Genomic DNA, 20,725 nt, shown 5'->3' on the forward strand with positions numbered 1-20,725 from the left:
CCTATCTACCCTTTTCAGTCATATATACAGAAATACGAAGATGACAAAAAGAGGGGAGAGAGAGAAGAAATGTTTTAGTGTCTTCTTACTCTAGAGCATAGCTCTATTGGAAGTTAACAGAAACATCTCCTTTACTAAGCACCTGGCCATCCACTTTCAAGAGAAGTCAAAGAATGACAATACAATACCCCGAGAAAATGACTGGACCGTCTATATATGAATAGTACCAGGTAACAGAATAAGGCATACAGTAAATTTTTGGAGCAAAACAATACATTCAGATGTTATATTGGAATTTATCAGTTGTGCCAACCCCACACCAATATTATTTCTTTCTCTTCCAGTGAACATACCTAGCCAAGGGTTTTGTTTATAGGATGGAAGATGATGTAAAAATAGCCACAGAAAAAAAAACCAGAAAACTTTGTTACTAATATTTGAATTTGAAAAAACTTAGCCCCTAGAAATTCTTTTTTAAAAAGTACCTTAAAAAACAGGTTTTTCCAAAGAAAAGGTAAATGGAAATCTCCCATCTGCTCTTATTTCAGACTAGCAAAAAGCCCCACCACCACCACCACCACAAGAACAATCATGCAAACCTATCTTCTGGAATGATCAAGGGTTAGTTTCCCAGGCCTATCACACTAAACCCTACTCATCTAAGGCCTGGACCTCACCTTCTATGAGGATCTTCAAGGATGAAAAACTCAAAGGCTCACTTACTCAACACCTCTGTATTTATGAAATCTTTGTATCAAATTAAAGTTACACAAATTCTTCCCATCTTTTTCTATCTGTGCAAATTTGGGTTTGTACTTGTTACATAAGTGTTTTGTTGTTCTTGTTTGGTTGATTTTAAATGCTACTTTAATCCTTTCCATTTTTACAGTTATGTATGTCTGCATGCACTTACTATACAAGTGAACGGGGATGCCCACAGAGGCCAGAAGAGGGCATCGGATCCCCTTGAGTATGACTGATGAGACTTGAACACGGATCCTCTGCAAGAGCAGCCAGTGCTCTTAACCACTGAGCCACCTCTCCAGCTCCCCTATTTTTATCTTTAATTGTCACATTTTCCATGGTTTGTATGGACATTTGTCAACCAGATAGAAGTTACGTAAACATATTTACATGTTTTAACTTTAAAGCCCAGACTTCCTCACTAGACCTTGTGTGTTTAGTATGTTTAAAAAAAAAAAAAAGGCTAAAATATATAAATAAACCCACAAGACTAGCAAACAAAGTGGCAGACTTCACAATGGCCTTCTTTAGTGCTAACAGGAACCTGGCTTTAGTTTATTTAGGTAGCTCCTCCCAGGAAAGCTACAATTCTCAACCTTGGAATGGAATCTTTGATTAGCAAAAGAATCTTGGTAACTTTTGCAATTCCATTAACTGGTTGAATAAAGATTACAGGATACAATTTGGCTAATAGGATATGAGGTGAATGAGGGAGGGGCACGAGTGGCTTTCAGGGTAGTCTTCTTTAATCCTAAAAAGAGCCACCTAGGAAAAGTTGTTCTACTAACTTTTGAACAATGCTATGTGCAGGAGGTCAAAGTTGAAGGTAAGGCTGCTTCATGAGAATAACCTAAAATAACAACCAATATCCTGAAAATCACCAAGTAGAAAGGGCAGTGTCTCAGTCTTTGATGATCCTACTGAGCTTCAGGATGAACCTACCTGCTATCTCCCTACTACTGGAAGGTGTATGACCTTCTACATAAGAAGACAGGACAGAAAGGCAAGGAGGTTATGAGTATATGGAAAGATAAGGAGCTCCTGACCCCAGAGTCTGGGTTGAAGCCTTTCTTTACCTGAGAATCAAGAATTCCAACACCATTATTATTTACTGAAAAGGTTGTTAACATAGAGACAATATTTCTTTAATACATAGAAAGTTTCAAAAAAGGATGATAAAATAGCAATGAATCATGCTAAGGCCTAAGTATATATGGCCTTTCTCCTTTCCCAGCTATAAACTTGCTATTTTCTAGGACTCTCAGAAGAAATTCCATTCACTCCTCTTAGGTAACCCTAAAGCCCAGAGTTTTTTTTCTTATCGGGTTGTAATCCCACCCACCACACCTCCTCTAGAGCCACCAACAATCTCACTTATCAAAAAAGAAAGGAAAAGGGGGAAAACAGGTTCTTTTGAAACCCTTTAGATCCATGGTTCTCAACCTTCCTAATGCTGCGATCTTTAATACATTCTGTGTGTTGTGGTGACCCCCAACCATAAAATTATTTCATTGCTACTTCATAACTGTAATTTTGCTACTGTTGTGAACATAATGTAAATATCTGTGTTTTCCAAAGATCTTAGGTGTCCTATGAAAGGACAGTTGAGCCCAAAGGAGTTCTGACCCCAGACTGTGAACTACTGCTTTTAATATGTCAAGAGCCACCAAGACAGTAAATATGGCTCCTTCTAGGATGCAAGTACAATCCCATCTAGAAGCTTATACTCAGCAGTGCTCCTTAGTCTTTCCCTGAGTGCCCATCAATCCCACATTAAGTCTATGCTAAACTGTCTTCCTAATAAACCCCTATTTCACTTCAAACTGGATCATCCAGAAACTCATTTCTGTAGGGAAGTCAAGGATCCAGGTTTATCTCAGGGAAGATCCCTAAAAGATTAGGAGCCTCTCTGGCTGCTGAGGGAAGTTCTTGGAGGTATGTATGTACCTCTTATTATACCTCTGATGTTTTAAGTTGGACTATTTTGTCAATTCTGACTATTCCAATTACTACAAGAATAAATAAGACTGAGAACTGAGCTGGACACTAAAATATTTTTACGTCACAATTTAATATCCTGCAGTGGCTCCTTTGAAGTATTAGGAAAATAATCACAACTTTTCAGCATGGCAAATAAAGTACATCATTAGAGCTGGGCGTGGTGGTGGCACACGCCTTAATCCCAACACTTGGGAGGCAGAGGCAGGCGGATTTCTGAGTTCGAGGACAGCCTGGTCTACAGAGTGAGTTCCAGGACAGCCAGGGCTATACAGAGAAACCCTGTCTCAAAAAAAAAAAAAAAAGAAGAAGAAGGAGAAGAGTTAATGTTTTTATGTTTATTTTTCAACTTGTTATTTTGTTGAAAGTGTGAATCAGATTTAAGAGGTTTTGGGTGGTCTCTTCAAGAGCTTGTAAGTAAAGGATTATATCACATGCAAATAGGTACATTTTTAGTTCTTCATTTTTTACTTGCATCCTTTTTTGAGGGGGTTATTTGTTTGACAGTCTTGCTGTAAAATCCAGGCTATCCTGGAATTCACTATGTAGCCTTATACTCATGGCAATCCTCCTGCCTCACTCTCTTAAGTGTAGGGAATATCAGAGTCAGCCACCACATCTAGTTCCTATTTGCTTTTGTTTCTTTTTCTTGCTTTATTGCTCTGGCAATGCATTCAAGAAATATACTGAATAAGAATAAAAAGGTAGACATCCTATTCTTAATTTTGGCTCTAGGAAAATATATTCAGTATAATGGTGGCTGGTGTGTGTGTGTGTGTGTGTGTGCGTGTGTGCACATAGCCTTTATTATATTGACATCTTTTTTCTGGACTTTTATCTTGAAGGCATGTTGAACTTGCTTAGAGGGTTTTCTGCATCTATGTATGTTCATATGATTACCATACCTGATCTATTATATCACATATATTAAGAGTTGCTAATCAAGCAGGGTGGTGGTGGCACACGTCTTTAACCCCAGCACTAGAGAGGCAGAGGCAGACGGATTTCTGAGTTCAAGGCCAGCCTGGTCTACAGAGTGAGTTCCAGAACAGCCAGGGCTATACAAAAGAAACCCTGTCTCAAAAAAAAAAAAAAAAAAAAAAAAAAACAGTTGCTAATCTAATTCAAAGTGACTCAATATGTGTGTATGTATATGTGTGTATGCATATGTGTATATATATATATGAAACAGCAAAAGACTAGAATAACATGACTTTCTCAGAAAACTAGCATCAAATGAGAGACATTCATTATGATGCATTATGTTATAATGGACTAAGGGTACAAGGCAGGAAAGAAGAATCTATAAGAATCTATTCCTATTAAAAATTTTTTTCTGGCATTGACTTCTCCCTAAGCAATTTTACAATAGCTATAAATGTTGTATACTATAGTCTTTCCTAATTAAAACTAGAGGTTCCTCCAATTAAAATCTATAATAAGCAAATAGGGAAATCTCAAATTTTTGAATTATATGCATATTTCAAACTAATACAACTATCTAATATAATACTTGCATACAAATGTAGTTAAAGAATTTAACATCATTCTTAGTAAATATTTAATGTATACTATCTGAGTAGGTCAAGCCTATAGTGAGAATTACTTGGGAGGCTGAGGCAGAAGGATTAATTACAAAGTCAGCAAGGACTACAGAGGAAGTTCAAAGCCAGTCTGAGGCACAAAAAAATGTATTCCTTGCTGATATGAGGCCCCCAACACATATACAGCAGAGGACTGCCAGGTCTGGGTTCAGTCAGAGAAGATGTACCTAACCCTCAAGAAACTGGAGGTCCCAGGGAGTGGAAAGGTCTGATGGGGTGGGGAAGTATGGGATGTGGAACAGTCAGAGGGTAGACCAGGAGGGGGATAAAATCTGGAATGTAAAAAAACAAAAGATTGAATGCATTTTTTAAGTAGGAAAAAGGGTTAAGGATACAGCTCAAAAGGCAATTGTTGCCTAGCATATAGGAGCCCCTAAAATGAATGCCAAAGACCACAATAAACAAACAAATAATATTTGCTGAATCTGAATCAGTTGTATAACAAGAGGAACAGATGTATTTTCCAAGTTTAAATCTTGACATAAAGGATATTTTAACACTACATATTCATGTAAAGACAGTTAAAAATACTTTCATAAGAAAAATGTTATATTTAATTAATATTTAACCACTATTATTTCACTAATGAAATATCTTACAGATTATATTAACTTTCATTTTCATAAGAAGTTTGAGTAACAGAATTACCATGCCCAAAATGCTACTTTGGCATAAAGATTATTTTGAGTTAAAGGGACTTTGTAAACAGCAGATACAGGAAGGGCACTCTGACTTTCATTTTTCTTCTGTAAAAGAGATAGAATTTCAGTACGAAAGGTATCTTATATCTGCCAAGATAAAAGCAACATTCTTATCCCTGGAGATAGGGAGCTGCAGATAAAGGAGGCCTGCATAACTCTGTAACTAATCTCTATCTTCCTGCCTTCTTCTCCATGATTACCTAGATTAGCTGTCCAGTCCAAGCCTCTTAAGTCTTATCACACAATTTACACTTCTTCCAACCTTGTATATATGTGCTAGCTTTAACTACTTCTTAATATCTGCACTTTCCTATGGGGACTCCATGTACATATAGAATCTGCATGTTCTCTCTCTGCACACACATTGCGTCTGTGTGTGTGTGTGTGTGTGTGTGTGTGTGTGTGTGTGTGTGTGAGAGAGAGAGAGAGAGAGACAGACAGACAGACAGACAGACAGACAGACAGACAGACATGTGTTTGGGAGCACATGTGAGAAGAGAGTGCATGCACAGATATAAGAGTGAGTGCTTTCCATCTTATTCACTGAGACCAGATCCCCAGAGCTTGCTGGATAGCAAGAACAGTGAACTTCAGGTCCAATGAGAACAGAGACTCAAGTGTATAAGGCAAATAAGAGATAAAGGATCTGGCCTCCATGGATGCATGCACAAAGAGACAGAATTTTTTATGGCAAGATAGACCAAAGAAAAACATGACTCCAGGTCAAAGAGCTCTAAATCTGAGGGAAAATGTTATCCTATTGTATTTAGGAAGTCAAATCCAACAGAGAAGAAAACTATAGAAGCAAGGTGAGAGTAACTGTAGGACCTATTTTTAAGACTGAATTTTTGTTGTTGTTGTTTCTGTTTTTCTTTAAAGAAACCATGACTTGCTGGGCTGGAGAGATGGCTCAGCCATTAAAGGCTAAGCTCACAACCAAAAATATAAGAAACCATGAAACTAAAAACTCTTCTATTTATAGAAATATACTCTGGGAATCCTGGAAGAAAAGGAGTCTATGTTTGGTATGCATAAAACTTGCCAGACAGGTACACACCATGAAATACTCTTTCCAAAAACAAAACAAAACAAAAAGACAGATTCTATCCCTTTCTGCATCTCACCCACTTCTTGGTGTTATCATCAACATTCTGTTGTTACATGTTCATAAATGGAATGCATATATAGACTTTTAACCAAAATTCCTATAAATAAAATAGTAACAGTCATAGAACTGCACACCTATAATCACAGCACTTGGGAGATGATGACAGGAAGACTGAAAGTATGAACTCTGTCTTTACAAAAGGAGAGGAAAGGGGGGGAGAATGAATATGCATGAGTATGTATTAGATTATGCATAAGGAGACCATGGGACAGTACCACAAATTTGTAGAAGCACAAACCTATAATCAAAGTTTCTTTTTGTTTTGTTTTTAAATGAGCCAGGCACAGTGGTATAACATCTATAATCCCAGCACTCAGGAGATGGAGGCAAGATAATGACAAATTCAGGACCAATTCACACTGAAGAGGCTTTTTCTTTTTTTACTTAAAATATTTATATATTTTTTGAAAAACTTGATATATTCAAATGAAAACTTTATAGTATTAAAGCTACTATTTTTTCTTAATAAAAAAATACTGATTTAAGATGTGGTATAAAAATAGACCATTAGAGCCAGGCGGTGGTGGCACACGCCTTTAATCCCAGCACTTGGGAGGCAGAGGCAGGCGGATTTCTGAGTTCGAGGCTAGCCTGGTCTACAAAGTGAGTTCCAGGACTATAAAGAGAAACCCTGTCTCGAAAAACAAAACAAAACAAACAAACAAACAAAAAAATTGACCATTAGAAACAAAATCAGATGTGTAACTTATTACTTAAATCCCTTCTTAAATGAGAAACCAGAATCTATTTCTTCAGTATTTTTATTCATTGTATACTCTAAAATTAATTAATATAGAATTATAAATAGTATATCTGATATATACTTGAATGTTTGTTTGTATTTGGTTTTGGAGACAGGGTCCACTATGTAGCTCTAGCTGTCCTGGAATTCACTGTGTAGACCAAACTGGCCTCAGAGTCACAGAAAGTCACCTGCCTCTGCCTCAGAGTGCTAGGGTTAAAGGCATATGGCATCACACTTGGCTTTTACTTGCATTTTTAAAGTAATTGATATGTAGCAATAATGCCCAATTAGACCAGTTTAAATGCCTTAACTTAATCTTTTTCAAAAATTTGCTTTTTATTGAAGAACTCTTGCTAGTTTTAGGAAAACCTGCTGTCCCACTTTGAGATATGGGCCAAACCAGAATAGAAAAAAATGTCTAGGGTGAGACAAAGCCTTCTTGTTTTAGAATGACAGGGGAATGGAGCACACAGACCTCTTCATCAGACTGCTTTCTCTGCTTTAGTGTCAAGTCAAATGCAGTGCCACCCTAGTGAGGGGAAGCAGGGACAGCTGCCTGCCTCTGGCTGAGGATCAACACAGAACAGTCCTCTGAAATTGCTAGCGGTCACTCACTGCCTTTTTGAACTACACCTACTAGGTGGCAAGCTGACACGGTAATGATAACACAGTAAACAGTACCACCACTGGCAACTGACAAAACAGTTTTGGTTTTAAAGTACCTTGCTTAAGGTCACACTTAGTAAGTTGGATTTTAACAGGAATATGTATTACTCTAATAAAACTTGATCCTGGAACATTAAAAACAAAAGCTGAGTGTGGTGATACACATCTTCATGTAACAGCAACTCTTGAGAGACTGAGGCAGAGGAACTGGTACAAGTTTGCGACCAAACTGGCTAAAAGATAATTCATTCAATCCTTAAAAATAAATAAAATAAGCTTGTATTGATCATTTATGAAAGCATTATTGAAGAACTTCAATCAGCAATAAGAAATGACTGTGTTAATCTCAAGAGTCTTATAAAAACTGAGCTGTAGAGAAAGTGGAAATTCATTTCCTTTAAACTGTTTTTGAATCGGGTCTCAAAAATGGCTTGTGTTGATAGTGTAAACTCTACAGTCTTCTCTGTCTTCCTTCTCCATCAGCCAAGATGGAAACTACAAACTCTATAAGTAACAAACCATAATAGCAGATAGTGGAAAAAAATCTTTAGGCTAAAATATTATAGTGTACAGAGTATCCGTTTTAGAGTCCTAAGGAAAAGTAATTATCTTGCTATAATAAGGATAAATTTAAAATGAGCCCAGGAAATAAAGGTAATTACACTGGAAAGAAAACTTAGTACATGTTTCTGGACAGCTAACCGCTGAATAGATGGCCACTGTGCATATTACATGGGCCCGAAACCTTAAAGAAACTAGCCAGTCTCCAACCAGAAACCCCAGCACATGTGATTTCCTCTCATGCTTCTCACTTCCCACACAACACAGAAACCACACTTGCTCCACACACCTCACCACACAGCCTCTGCTTCTTCTGTCCTGAGATCACTTGTTTAGCCTTTTGATCGTCTCTTAAATAACAGTGAGATCGCTGTGATTCCTTTTCTTTCTTTCTAGACAGGTCTTAATGAGCTAACAGGCTAGCCTCTAAATACTGGGCTAAAAGTTTCCCCTGCCTCAGCCTTCTGAATAGCTGTGATTACAGTTGTGTGCTACTGTGACCAATCACAGCTTATATACGATGATAAGCTAGTTGCTTTTTTGTTTGTTTGTTTGTTTGTTTGTTTGTTTTAGACTGGGAAGGGGGAAAGGTATTAACATTTGAAATATAAATAAAAGAATCAATAAAAAATTTAAAAGTTGTCCGGTGGTGGTGGTGGTGGCCCACGCCTTTAATCCCAGCACTTGGGAGGCAGAAGCAGGCGGATTTCTGAGTTCGAGGCCAGCCTGGTCTACAAAGTGAGTTCCAGGACAGCCAGGACTACACAGAAAAACCCTGTCTTGAAAAAAAAACAAAAACAAAAAACAAACAAAAAATTTTTTTAAAGTTGTTTTCTTTAAAATGATATTTACTCATAAAACAAATGTTACTAATGCTGGTTATGTGACAAACAGGACACAACAGTTGAAAACAGAATAAACTGGCCAAGCATGCCTTTTAATACCAGCACTTGGAGGGATTTCAAAGCTAGCCTAGACTATAGCCTGGCAAGTTCCAAGCCACTAAAGACTACATAGTGAGACCCTGTTGAGAAGAGAAAGAGAGAAAAAATAAAGTGTCATAAGACGTATGTTTCTAAAGTAAAGACAGAGTAGAAAAATAAGACATATTTAAGATAAAAAGTAATAGATGCTACAGAGACAAAAAGAGAAAGGGCCAATGTTACAGAGGAATGTTTAAGGGAACAGGCTTAGATCTAATGGTCAGCAAAGACCTCAATGAGAAGATGACATATGAGTTATGGCCTTAATGAAGGAAGGGGCCTAACGTAAGGAACAGCAAGCAGAAAAGACAGAAGGCATGTGGCTGAAACAGAGTGAAGGGAGGCAAAGAGTTGTAGGAAATGAAATCAAAGGCAATTAATACCATCTTAAACACAGAACACCATGAGCTTCTAATCAACACAACATTGGTTTCTTATTTAAAGACTATATTTCACCTGTGTGCTAAGCACATGCACTCTCACTGAGCTACACATACCCCCAGGTCAGCTAGCTCTATGTTAGCTAAAGTTTTCATCTCTCACCCATAAGATGGAGTGGAAGTTGCTGCAAAGTTGAACTGAGGTAATACATGTCAAAGTTGTCCTTCTTTGTGACACACAGGACATTTGTGAATGTAAGATAACTGTTACCCAACACATGCTTCACTAAACATAATTCTGGCCACATGATCTCTTTACATTCTTTTCCAATGCAATTCCATTATAGATTAGTAAATAAAATAGAGACAGTATGAACTATTGCAGGAATAACAGGAAACAAGTGTGCATTTCTGATTCTTGGACAATTAAACTATAGTAGGGAAGCATATCTGCAAGCTCATAAGCAATAGAAAGTATTTCATTTAACTTCACACTGGGAAGACAGGTAATAAACACCCTAGGAGAGACGACCAAAGAACGATCACTGTAAGCCAGAGTGAATGTAAGCACAACTTTGATGGTTGAGGAGGATGTTTTTCAGTAGTTCAAATGTAGAAGGCAAGTCTATTCCAGACAAGGTCAACGTCATGATTATGGAGAAAACATAAGGTATTATAAAGACTAACTTGTGAGTAAAACTTTCTGAATAAGACTTAAAGAGCGTAAGTGTAGAGAAGTTAGAACAGGTCAGCTCCTGCCAAACTAAATTTCTAATAGTTCTTTTAAAAATTGAGCTGGAAAAACAGCTCAGTGGTAAAGTGCTTGGCTAGCACATTCAAGGCCCTAAGATTTTAATCTTCTCAAAAAGAGGTGGGGTCAAGAGCAAATCAGAGAAAACAGTTTATTCATAACTCAAATGCTACAAGTAGTCAGGTAACACTCATGATTATGAGAACATCTAGATAATTGTCTTATCTATAAGCTGTTCTAGCAAATAACCCTGAGAAGTTCTAGGAAACTCCAGTAGGTAGACAAATAAGAAAGAAGTTGAAGGTAACCTAGGAATCCACCAAAGGGGAAGGCAGCTTGTGGGACCAAGACCCCATGGGCCATGTGCTTGCTCCTCGTCATGTTAATTTAACTGGAAGAAAAGTATCCAGTCAGTGTCTATCAAAGAGCTGGAAAAAACAAACAAACAAACAAACCTGTGGCCACAGTCACTGATGCCAGTAAAGTAAAAGAGGTTTTCCTTTAGTTGGTATAGAAGTGTCACTCAAAATAACAATAACCAGAAAACCAACAAGTACATGGAAATTAGTAAATGTAAACATCTGAAGTTCAAGAAGTCACAATGTAAATCACCACATCTGAAATAGTGATAATGAATACACTACCAATGTAAACCTATAATAAGCTCAAGATAATCAGGTTGAAAACATTCAAAACACAAAAGTTGATCATCCTTTATGAACAACAACAAATCTAGTACATTTTTGTTCAATACTGCCTTCCAAAAGTTTTTTTCTTTTACCTGAAAACCCGATTTATTCTCCCATTCTTTAAAAATAAAAATAAATACACATACATCTACAACAACAACAAAACTGTCATCAACTTTAGCACTTATAAAGATACTTAATTCTTTGTGACTGGCTCTTAGCCTGAAGCCAGTGCTGGGCTAGAACTCACTTGGTAGTCGAGACCAGCAAGCCTTAATCTCAAGATCCTGCTGCCTCAGCTGCCAGAACACCGAGATTACATGGGTGTACCGTGGCGCCTTTAATTATATCTTGCTGTATAAATCTAGGGGACAGTTCCTATTTTTAATGGTTTCTTTCACTAAGAGTATCTATAACTATAATAAATTCCTATGTGAATTTTAAAAATAAACATAGCTCTAGAGTTTTTAATAAACAGATGTCTAGAAACATTCTCCCATAAAACAGAAGTAAGTACTTCTCCCTCACAGTTTTCCTTTAACAGACAGCTGCTGACAAGTATTCAAGGGTTCCTACCTCCTAATAAAGAATATGGCAGTCTATAAAAAAGTAAACATTCTTTTTCTCTAAATTTAATAAACTGCTTAATAAAAACTGAAGTATGATAGCATCAGTTTGGGTCCTTAAGTACTTCTAAACTGCCACACGCAGTAAGCAGAGGGGAGTCACTTACCACTTGACCTGTTTTTCCGACTTGATTTCCCACCAGTAAGAAGCATCTTGAGACTATTCCGAAACATGGTTGTGCTCTTTTAATATAAAACTACAAAAGAAAGAAGGCGGGTAAAGTAAGTTTAACAAGACATTTTCCATTCAACATACTTCTAAGTTTAATTTTAAAAGTATACCAACAATTAACTGTGTGGCACAGCTATACTTTTTGCTTTTTCTTTTTTCTCTCTCTCTTTCCAATGCCACCCAAAACCTAAGTATACTTTTCCTGGGATTCTGGGCTTCACTCTTTAAAGGTCCCCTATGTTGCATGTAGTTTTGTCTATACTGCTTTGTGTTCCCACCTGGTCACACCTGCCCTGAAGCTATCTCAGATCCAGGAACAGAAAACACACACACACCAGTTAGTCTTAAAATGCCTTGGCAAACTCAGTGACTGGGCACTCCTAAATCTCCCCCTGTTACCACATGTCCAGTTGGGGAAGTGGCCAGAGGCTACTTACATGGCTGGAGCTCAAGTGGTGTAGACAAAATTCCTGCTAACACCCTCCTCACCATGTGGCTAACCTCCATACTACCTTGACTCAAACAAGATGGCTTTTTCCCCTTGTCTTCTCTATTCTCCTCCATCAGGAAGCTGCCAACATTTACAGATTGCTTGCCCTGGGGTTTTTTTTTTTAAACTCTAATAAAACTATCCTCAAGCTTCCATTTGAGTAGATCCTAGCTTTTTTTAATTAATGAGACTAAGAATCTTAATAAGAGACCCTGATTCCCCTGGTATCACATGGCAACCACAAATAAACTCCTTACATTTTCTAGTAGCATTAGCACTGAAGATTCACAGAAATAATTAGTAGTGATAAATATTTCCCTTATTTCATTCAAGTCTCCAATTCTGGAATAACTTTCCTGTCTCCTCTTCCCCCTCCATTTCTCCTTCCACCCTCCTTGCCTGCCCAACACACACACACACACACACACACACACACACACACACACACACTGCAGACTTCCCATTAACAAGCCAGAATTATTCCACATCTGAAGAGTACTTATGTTCATGAGCCAGAGCCTCTCTTCTCTGTACTGCTGCTCTGGGTCAAAGAAAACCCTGGTTGTATTTTTCACCACATCCCCTAGTACTTGTTGCAACAATACCGATTAAAAAAGTATCTTCTGCCAGGCTTGGTGGCGCACGCCTTTAATCCCAGCACTTGAGAGGCAGATTTCTGAGTTCAAAGCCAACCTGGTCTACAGAGTGAGTTCCAGGACTACAGAGAGAAACCCTGTCTCAAAAAAAACAAAGCAAACAAACAACAAAAAAAGGTATCTTCTTTTTGTTCCTTGCTTCTCTTCTTGGTACTAAACAGTCATATGATTCTTTGTATATCTAAAACTAAACAAAGCCTGTCTCTATATTCCCTTGTGATCTAATTTACTGTGCCTATAGCTTTGCTCTCCTTTTCTACAAAATTTCTCTATAGTGTATGTTTTTGTGTGTCCTGTGAAGAAAACTGCACAAACATAAAAAACTTTTGTCAACAGAAAATTTCCAAACCATAACACAAAGGTTGGAAAATATAGAAAAGATTATTAGCATCATATGCAACCCACCAAAAAGGTGTAGCATACACACAACTAAAAATTCAGAAAGCATCAAAGTTATATTTGCGGTGATAAGAAGGAAGAATTTTCTAACTAATAAGATACATGAATCTCTGTCTGTTAAAACAAAACAAAACAAAACAATAAAAACAGAAAAATAAAAACAAGGGAATCACAGCCAAAGTACCAACAACATCTACAACAGAAAGAAATCTCTGTAACAGCTAAACAAAATGCTGCAAGTTTAAAAATAGCAACAATCACTAAACTAAGAGATGCCTTTCAACAGAAGGAAGAACAGGGAACAATGGAAAACATCTTCCAAGAGTCTGACTGAACTCTGAATTGTTTAATGAAGATTGAGTAAAAAGGTTGTTTTAAAACTAACGAAGATTCTAACTAAAAGTAGGTATCAATCAAGAACTCTCTTCTCAGGCAGGGAGATGGCTCAGCCTCTATAGGCACTTGTCACCAAGACTGATGACCCAACTCCCATTCCTGGAACTGATATGGCAAAAACCAGAACCCACTACCTCAAGTTGCCCTCTGACCTTTCGCACAAAAACCATTCACAAGCATGTCCATATATTCAACCAATTAAAAATAAATGTTAAAAAAACTATCTAGAATTTAAATTTCTCTGAAAAATAAAAAAATTAATTTTAGAAAGAAAAGCAAACAATATTTGACTAGCAGAAATGCAAAAAAAGGGAGTTCTTCAAATAGGAAAATAATACTTAAAAGTCAGGTATACAAGAAGAGTGACAGACCAGGTTAACATGTTGCCACATATGAACTGGAAAATAGCATCAATATTGATAACTTTAAGATACACGTAAAAGGCTGGGAGCAGATGAGTGGTACAGAGCTTCGCAGTACATATAAGGCCCCAGGGTCACTCCCAGCAAACAAATAAAGCACAGGCAAACTGAAAGTGCTGACAACAAGCAAAAAATTTGTTTTGTCTGGAAATAGTAATACTATAATAATTCTGCAATTGGTAATAGTCTTCATCTGATAGGACCTGGGGTGCAAAGGTGAATGAATGCACGTCACAACTTAGCAATGTTTATAGCAGACTTACATATTATATGTAAATATTAACTCAAAAGTACAAATTTGAGCTCTAATGATTTCATGTTTAAATATTTAGCAAGAGCACACTAATGAGTACATTTTACTTTTTTTTTTTTTTTTTTTTGGTTTTTCCAGACAGGGTTTCTCTGTATAGCCCTGGCTGTCCTGGACCTCACTTTGTAGACCAGGCTGGCCTCGAACTGAGAAATCCACCTGCCTCTGCCTCCCAAGTGCTGGGATTAAAGGCATGCACCACCACCGCCTGGCACATTTTACTTTAAAATAAATAAAAAAATGATATAGACTGATGAAGGCATGCAGTAGTAGATAGGATATAAAAGCAATCACAGACCCCCCCCCCCAAAAAAAAAAAAAAAACACTATCCAGAGAACTGAGCATGGCTTTAATCCCATTAAAGCACTCAAGGAATCTAGGCCAACCAGGGCTACATAGTGAGACCCTGTCTCAAATATCCCCTCAACCCCAAGACAAACAAACAGAACTGTTAACCATGTATTTTAAGCAGCGGCTACTCGTGTATTAACTAAAACTCTTTAAGATTTAAATAACGGTGCTGTCGATGACTTAGAGTTGCTCCTCACTTCTGAAAATTGCCCTTTGCTCAATGGAATCACCTTGCCCAGAAAGTTTCATGTCTCACTGTCCTGTGGAAGGCTCTCAGCCAATGATTAAAACAGAGGTACAAAGAATGAGCTTTCTTAACTCCAGGAGGGGAAGACTGTGTGATAAGATTCATATATAAAGTCTTCATCCATATGTCCCATGCTTTATTTTTAAAACATCCTTTTAGTGGCTAGAGAGATCACTCAGTGGGTTAGAGCACAGTACAAGGACCTAAGTCAGCTCCGACTATCCCTGTGAAAACCCCTGGGTGGGTGGTAACCCCAACACTGGAGGGACTGGAGACAAGACTGCCAGCCTAGCCCTAGGTTCCATGAGACCCTGTCTTAAAGAAACAATATGGAATAATGATAAGGCAGTATACTAAACATCTTCCTCTGGCCTCTGAGAGCGTATGCAAATAAGTATGTATACCCTCACATGCACATATGTAAGCATACACCATAAACACACACACACATTCAGCATCAACTCCCCACTAAATACAAGCTCTAAGATGGCAGGAAAGTTCCTTAATTCAGTTATGTGGATGAGCTCTAACACACATTAAACACTATAAATGTACCTTTATTAAATTTATCAATTATATTTTTGTCTGTATATTACTGTCCACATCAAAACCTTGCAAAGAAGGTTGATTTTTATGAATCTGAGAGAGAACAAGGAGGAGAATATGAGAGAGGATGGAAGGAGAAATGGGAAGTGGGGAATTATGTGATTATACTCTCAAAAACTAAAAGAAGTATTTTTTCCAAAAAAAAAAAAAAAGGAATTAAAAAGGAGGAGTAAGTTGGAGGGAGACTCTATTAACAGGGAAACATTTAAATCTTTGCACCGAGATACTATAAACTAGAGAATATAATGCATGGTTTTAAAAGAAACACTATGTCTATTTGTTCTAAATCTCCCCAATGTTTATCCCTAAGGGAGAAAAGGAACCAGCCAGAGTAATATGCACAGCATGATCTTACTACTACAATATTTTAATCTATGCACTTGTGGACATATATAACATGGACACACGAGGGAATACATAGAAAATTTTACATAATTCCCACAGGAGGTACATATAGGATTGAAAAGGTAAAACAAATAAAATTCAATGTGATACACACTTGTTCACCATCTCTAGTTTGAAAATGTTTTTATTAACCGAAGTATTTATTCATCATTGAAATCAGCACAGATTATAATTAATAAGTCAGTAAAATTCTCATGAAACACCACAAAGGAGATAAAATATCAGAATGGAGGATGAAAGAGTTCCCTTAACAAATACTTGACAATCAAGTTGACTGTCTCCTCAGGGAATTTCCCTATCAATCTACAATGTCCCATTATATGACATATATGCACTAAAAACATGAAAAATAATTTCTGAGAGCTTATATTTATAGATTCTTCCATTCCCTTACCATCTAATAAAATATTTTAATGCTAGACTACATACGTCTTTTGTCACCAGTTCAATGAAAGGCCACATGGAAAGAGGTGTTTTTACAGAACTGCAACTAATGTCCCTATGTCACTTACTTTCCTTGGTTTCTCCCAGCCATAAAAAAAAAGATCTACTATGTCTATGAGGTTAAACTATTATTGTAGAGGAATAAGTATAATAAGCACTAAGCAGTATCAGATAACATTAAAAAATGACCAAAACATATATAAGCACTGAAAAACTTATTTTAGCACATACTATGGCAAAAAAAAAATCAAAAATTATATTCTTAGGGCTTGCAATGCTTCTTGATTTTAAGCTATATGACATAATAAATGGCCCACTGCTTTGGGTCTTTTTTCTAGTATTAGCTATGTAAAAAGCTTTTCTAGACTTTTATTTATTTGGTGCTTATTAAGATCAAACTAAGTATAATCCTTGAACAGGCACTACAGGGGATCATTTTTAAAGGTTAATAAATACTTCTTGCCTAAAATGAACATCTAGTATGGTAGTGAGAGTTCAGGGGAAATGAAACCAAGTACCATTCTCAACAGACAGTGCTGTGCATCATCAGTTTATTTTAAAAGATTAGAGATTTAAGTGAACAAGTATATGTTAAATGCATGCTTTACCATAAAAGAATAATTTCTGCTAACAATCCCTCAAAGTAAATACAAAGTTACCTTTACACAAAAATCTTAGCAGCTAAAAATGTTCCATCCTGAAGGAGAGCAGACAAACTAGTCTTACTTCCTTCTATCTCTAACGGTCAGTTCCTGGGCATGCCAAAAAACTGGAGCCAGTGCTGTCTTTGTCTTCTGAAAGAAGTTTCAAAGTTGTTTCTGAGTACTGGATTTAAAAATCAAATATCTCTGTTGTGAATTCTCTGTTTAGTTCTATACCCCATATTTTGATTGGGTTGTTTGGATTTTTGGTGGTTAGTTTCTTGAGTTCTTTATATATTTTGTATATTAGCCCTTTATCAGACGTAGCATCTAAAGAAATGTTTCCTTAGTGATCAGAAAAATACAAATCAAAATGACTCTGAGAATCCACCTCACACCAATCAGAATGGCTAAAATCAAAACCTCAGGTGACAGCAGATGTTGGCGAGGATGTGGAGAAAGAGGAACATTTCTCCATTGCTGGTGGGATTGCAAACTGATACAACCACTCTGGAAATCAATCTGGAGGTTCCTCAGAAAATTGGAAATAGATCTACCTGAAGACCCAGCAATACCACTCTTGGTAATATACCCAAAAGATACCCCACCAGGCCACAGGGGCACGTGTTCCACTATGTTCAAAGCAGCCTTGTTTGTGATAGTCATAAACTGAAATAACCCAGATGCCCCACAACAAAAGAATGGATACAGAAAATGTGGTTCATTTTACACAATGGAATACTACTCAGCTATTAAGAACTAGGACACTCTGAATTTTGCAGGCAAATGGATGGAACTAGAAAATATCACCCTGAGTGAGGTAACTCAAACCCAAAAGAACATGCATGATATGTACTCACTAATTAGTGGAAATTAGAAAAAAAAGAGAAAAAAGTACAGAATATCCAAGATACAGTCCAAGTGAGGATACCTCAATCCCACCAGGGAGGAGAAGAAAGCAACCACAAGAGGGAAGGGAGGGAGGGACCTGAGTGGGAAAGAGGACAGGGAGGGGAAGAGGGGAACCTGATCTGGTATTGGGTGGGGGAAAAGGACTGAAGCCCTGAGGACCAGCAGAAAGAATGGAAACAGGCAACCTCAGGAGGTAGGAGGTGGGGTGACCCTCCAGAATGCACCAGAGACCTGGGAGGTGAGAGACTCTCAGGACTCAAAGGGAGGGACCTTAGATGAAATGCCCTACATTGGGGAGAGGGAACTTGTAAAGCCCACCTCTAGCAGGAAGACAAGACATCAAATGAGTGATGGGGCTGCCATCCCTCAATCACATCTCTGACCCATAATTATTCCTGTCTGAAAGAATTACAGGGATGGAAATAGAGAGGAGTCTGAGGAAAAGGAGGTCCAGCAACAGGCCCAAAGTAGGATCCAGTTCAAGGGGAGGCTCCAAGGCCTGACACTATTACTGAGGCTATGGAGCACTCATAAAAAGGGACCTATCATGACTGCCCTCCAAAAGACCCAACAAACAGCTGAAAGAGTCAGATGCAGATATTTGAACCCAACCAATGGACAGAAGCAGCTGACCCTATTGTTGGATTAGGGAAAGGCTGAAAGAAGCTGAGAAGGGCAACCCTGTAGGAGGACCAGCAGTCTCAATTAACCTGGACCCCCAAGATCTCTCAAACACTGGACCACCAAACAGACAGCATACACCAACTGATATGAGGCCCCTAACACACATACAGCAAAGGACAGCCAGATCTGTGTTCATTCAGAGATGATGCACCTCAAGAGACTAAAAGCCCCAAGGAGTTTAGAGGGCTGATGGGGTGGGAGATGAGGAGGTAGGTACATCCTCGTGGAGACAGGGGTGTGGGAGGAGGTATGTGATGGGGAACAGTCAGAGGGTGGACCGGAAGGAAAATAAAATCTAGAGTGAAGAAAAAAAAGATTAAATACATTTTAAAAAAATCAAAACATCTAAAACATATTCACTGAGAATCACCTTGCAGTTTGTATCCTAATTCTGGAACCCTAATTGCACACCATAGAGTTTTTAAAAGCTTTTCTTCATTTATTTTCCTCAAAATTCTTGATTTGCCTATTTGGGGCTGTAGACCAAGGCAATTGTTAGTAATAGCTGCACTGTAATTTCATAAATCATTCTTACACAGACACCATTACTGTTCTCAACATTTAACAGGAAAACCTCATTACAGCTTGAGCAAAGCATAAGTGTTGAAGAAAATCAAAACAAGAAAGCAGGTACCAGCTACAACATCCTGAAAACATAGTAATCAGATTCTCCAGATATCCTTATCTTCCAAGAACAATTAATCTCAGTAAGCAAAAATATTATATGAATAAAAAAGACTGTAGTTATTATAGACACCTTAAATACCAACACACTACACTAGTCTAAAAGATCATCACAATGAATTAATATATTTCTAATAGTACTCATGCAACATATTTACTTAAATAAGACCCAAAGTGAACAAAATTATGCAAACAATACAGAGCAGAGAGGGTGGGCTTTGGACAGGGTAGACTGAACTCATGCCTCCATCCCTACCAATGACTTGCTGTGAGGCTGAACAGCACTTAACCTTTCTCTCAGTTTCTCCTTGGCAATAAACATACCCAAAGTATAAGGCTGTTTCAAAGAACAAAAATATACAATTGCCTATCATCTGCTAATAGCTAGTTATCTAGCCAAAATTCTACTATCTTCCATATTAGATTGATACTAGTTTGGGATATGGAAATAAAGTACATAAGATAATAGTTTCTCAAACTCCCCTGCAGCCTATGACCAAATATGTAGCTTAGGTAATATCAATGAGATCAAAACATAAATAAAAGTCTGTGGAATAGGACTTTACTGAAAAGTCTAGAGACACAACAGCCACCTTGCTAACATAGGGGAAAAGCCACTATGAAAAATGGTAAAGAAATATAAAGGATCCTATGCCCTTAATGGCATTGGAGAACAACCATAAACCATGAACTGCCTATAGACAGATTTCCTATTACCAAGAGAAAAAAATTAAGCCAATGTATTTAGATTTTTTTGTTGCATGAGGCCAATTATAATTCTAACTGAATATGTAAAGTCTAGGAAAAAGATCCAGCAACTAGTTCAATAAAGGCATTTATTCCCTAGAACACGCCAAGTACTATTGGTAGTGTTAAATTGTTTATCAGTAAAATCATGGAATAGTGAGATGCTAACACATATAAAACCCAATTACTAAAATTAGGTAATATAATAATTAAGATAAAAATTCTGTAAACAGAGGGTCAAAGAAGAAATGGTTTTAACCATGAGAGATGTTCCTGGTGGAGTGGAAAAGAGTGAAAAATATGACCAGGTGAGCATTTGGTAGTGACAGCTTAAATGATCAGTCACTAATAGCTACAGGCTACTATACCACATGTAAGCTACTATAACAAATGCTGTGGCATGAACTGTATGAATTTAAAACAGGTGTTATATATTTAATGAAAAATAAAACTTCCAGTGAGGAAGATGAGTTTGGAGAGTAAACACAAATAGAACTGTGTATTCTAGTTTCCATGGAGTAAAATTTTAAATTATTTTAGAT

The 20,725-nt window shown here is 37.4% G+C and overlaps 1 protein-coding gene across 6 annotated transcripts in view; it reads right to left on the bottom strand.

The window, feature by feature from the left end:
- The window catches only part of Tanc2 (tetratricopeptide repeat, ankyrin repeat and coiled-coil containing 2), a 335,376-nt gene that overhangs the window by 290,562 nt on the left and 24,089 nt on the right, over positions 1-20,725 (bottom strand). For all 6 annotated transcript variants that reach the window (XM_029484221.2, XM_029484218.2, XM_029484223.2 and 3 more), the window contains exon 2: positions 11,724-11,813. In XM_029484221.2, the coding sequence (XP_029340081.1) occupies positions 11,724-11,790 (67 nt within the window). In that variant the 5' untranslated portion in view covers positions 11,791-11,813. The remainder of the gene's footprint in view (positions 1-11,723; positions 11,814-20,725) is intronic.

The sequence above is a fragment of the Mus caroli genome, unplaced genomic scaffold, assembly GCF_978045245.1.
Source record: "Mus caroli unplaced genomic scaffold, Mus_caroli_1 scaffold_13, whole genome shotgun sequence".
NCBI lineage: Eukaryota > Metazoa > Chordata > Mammalia > Rodentia > Muridae > Mus > Mus caroli.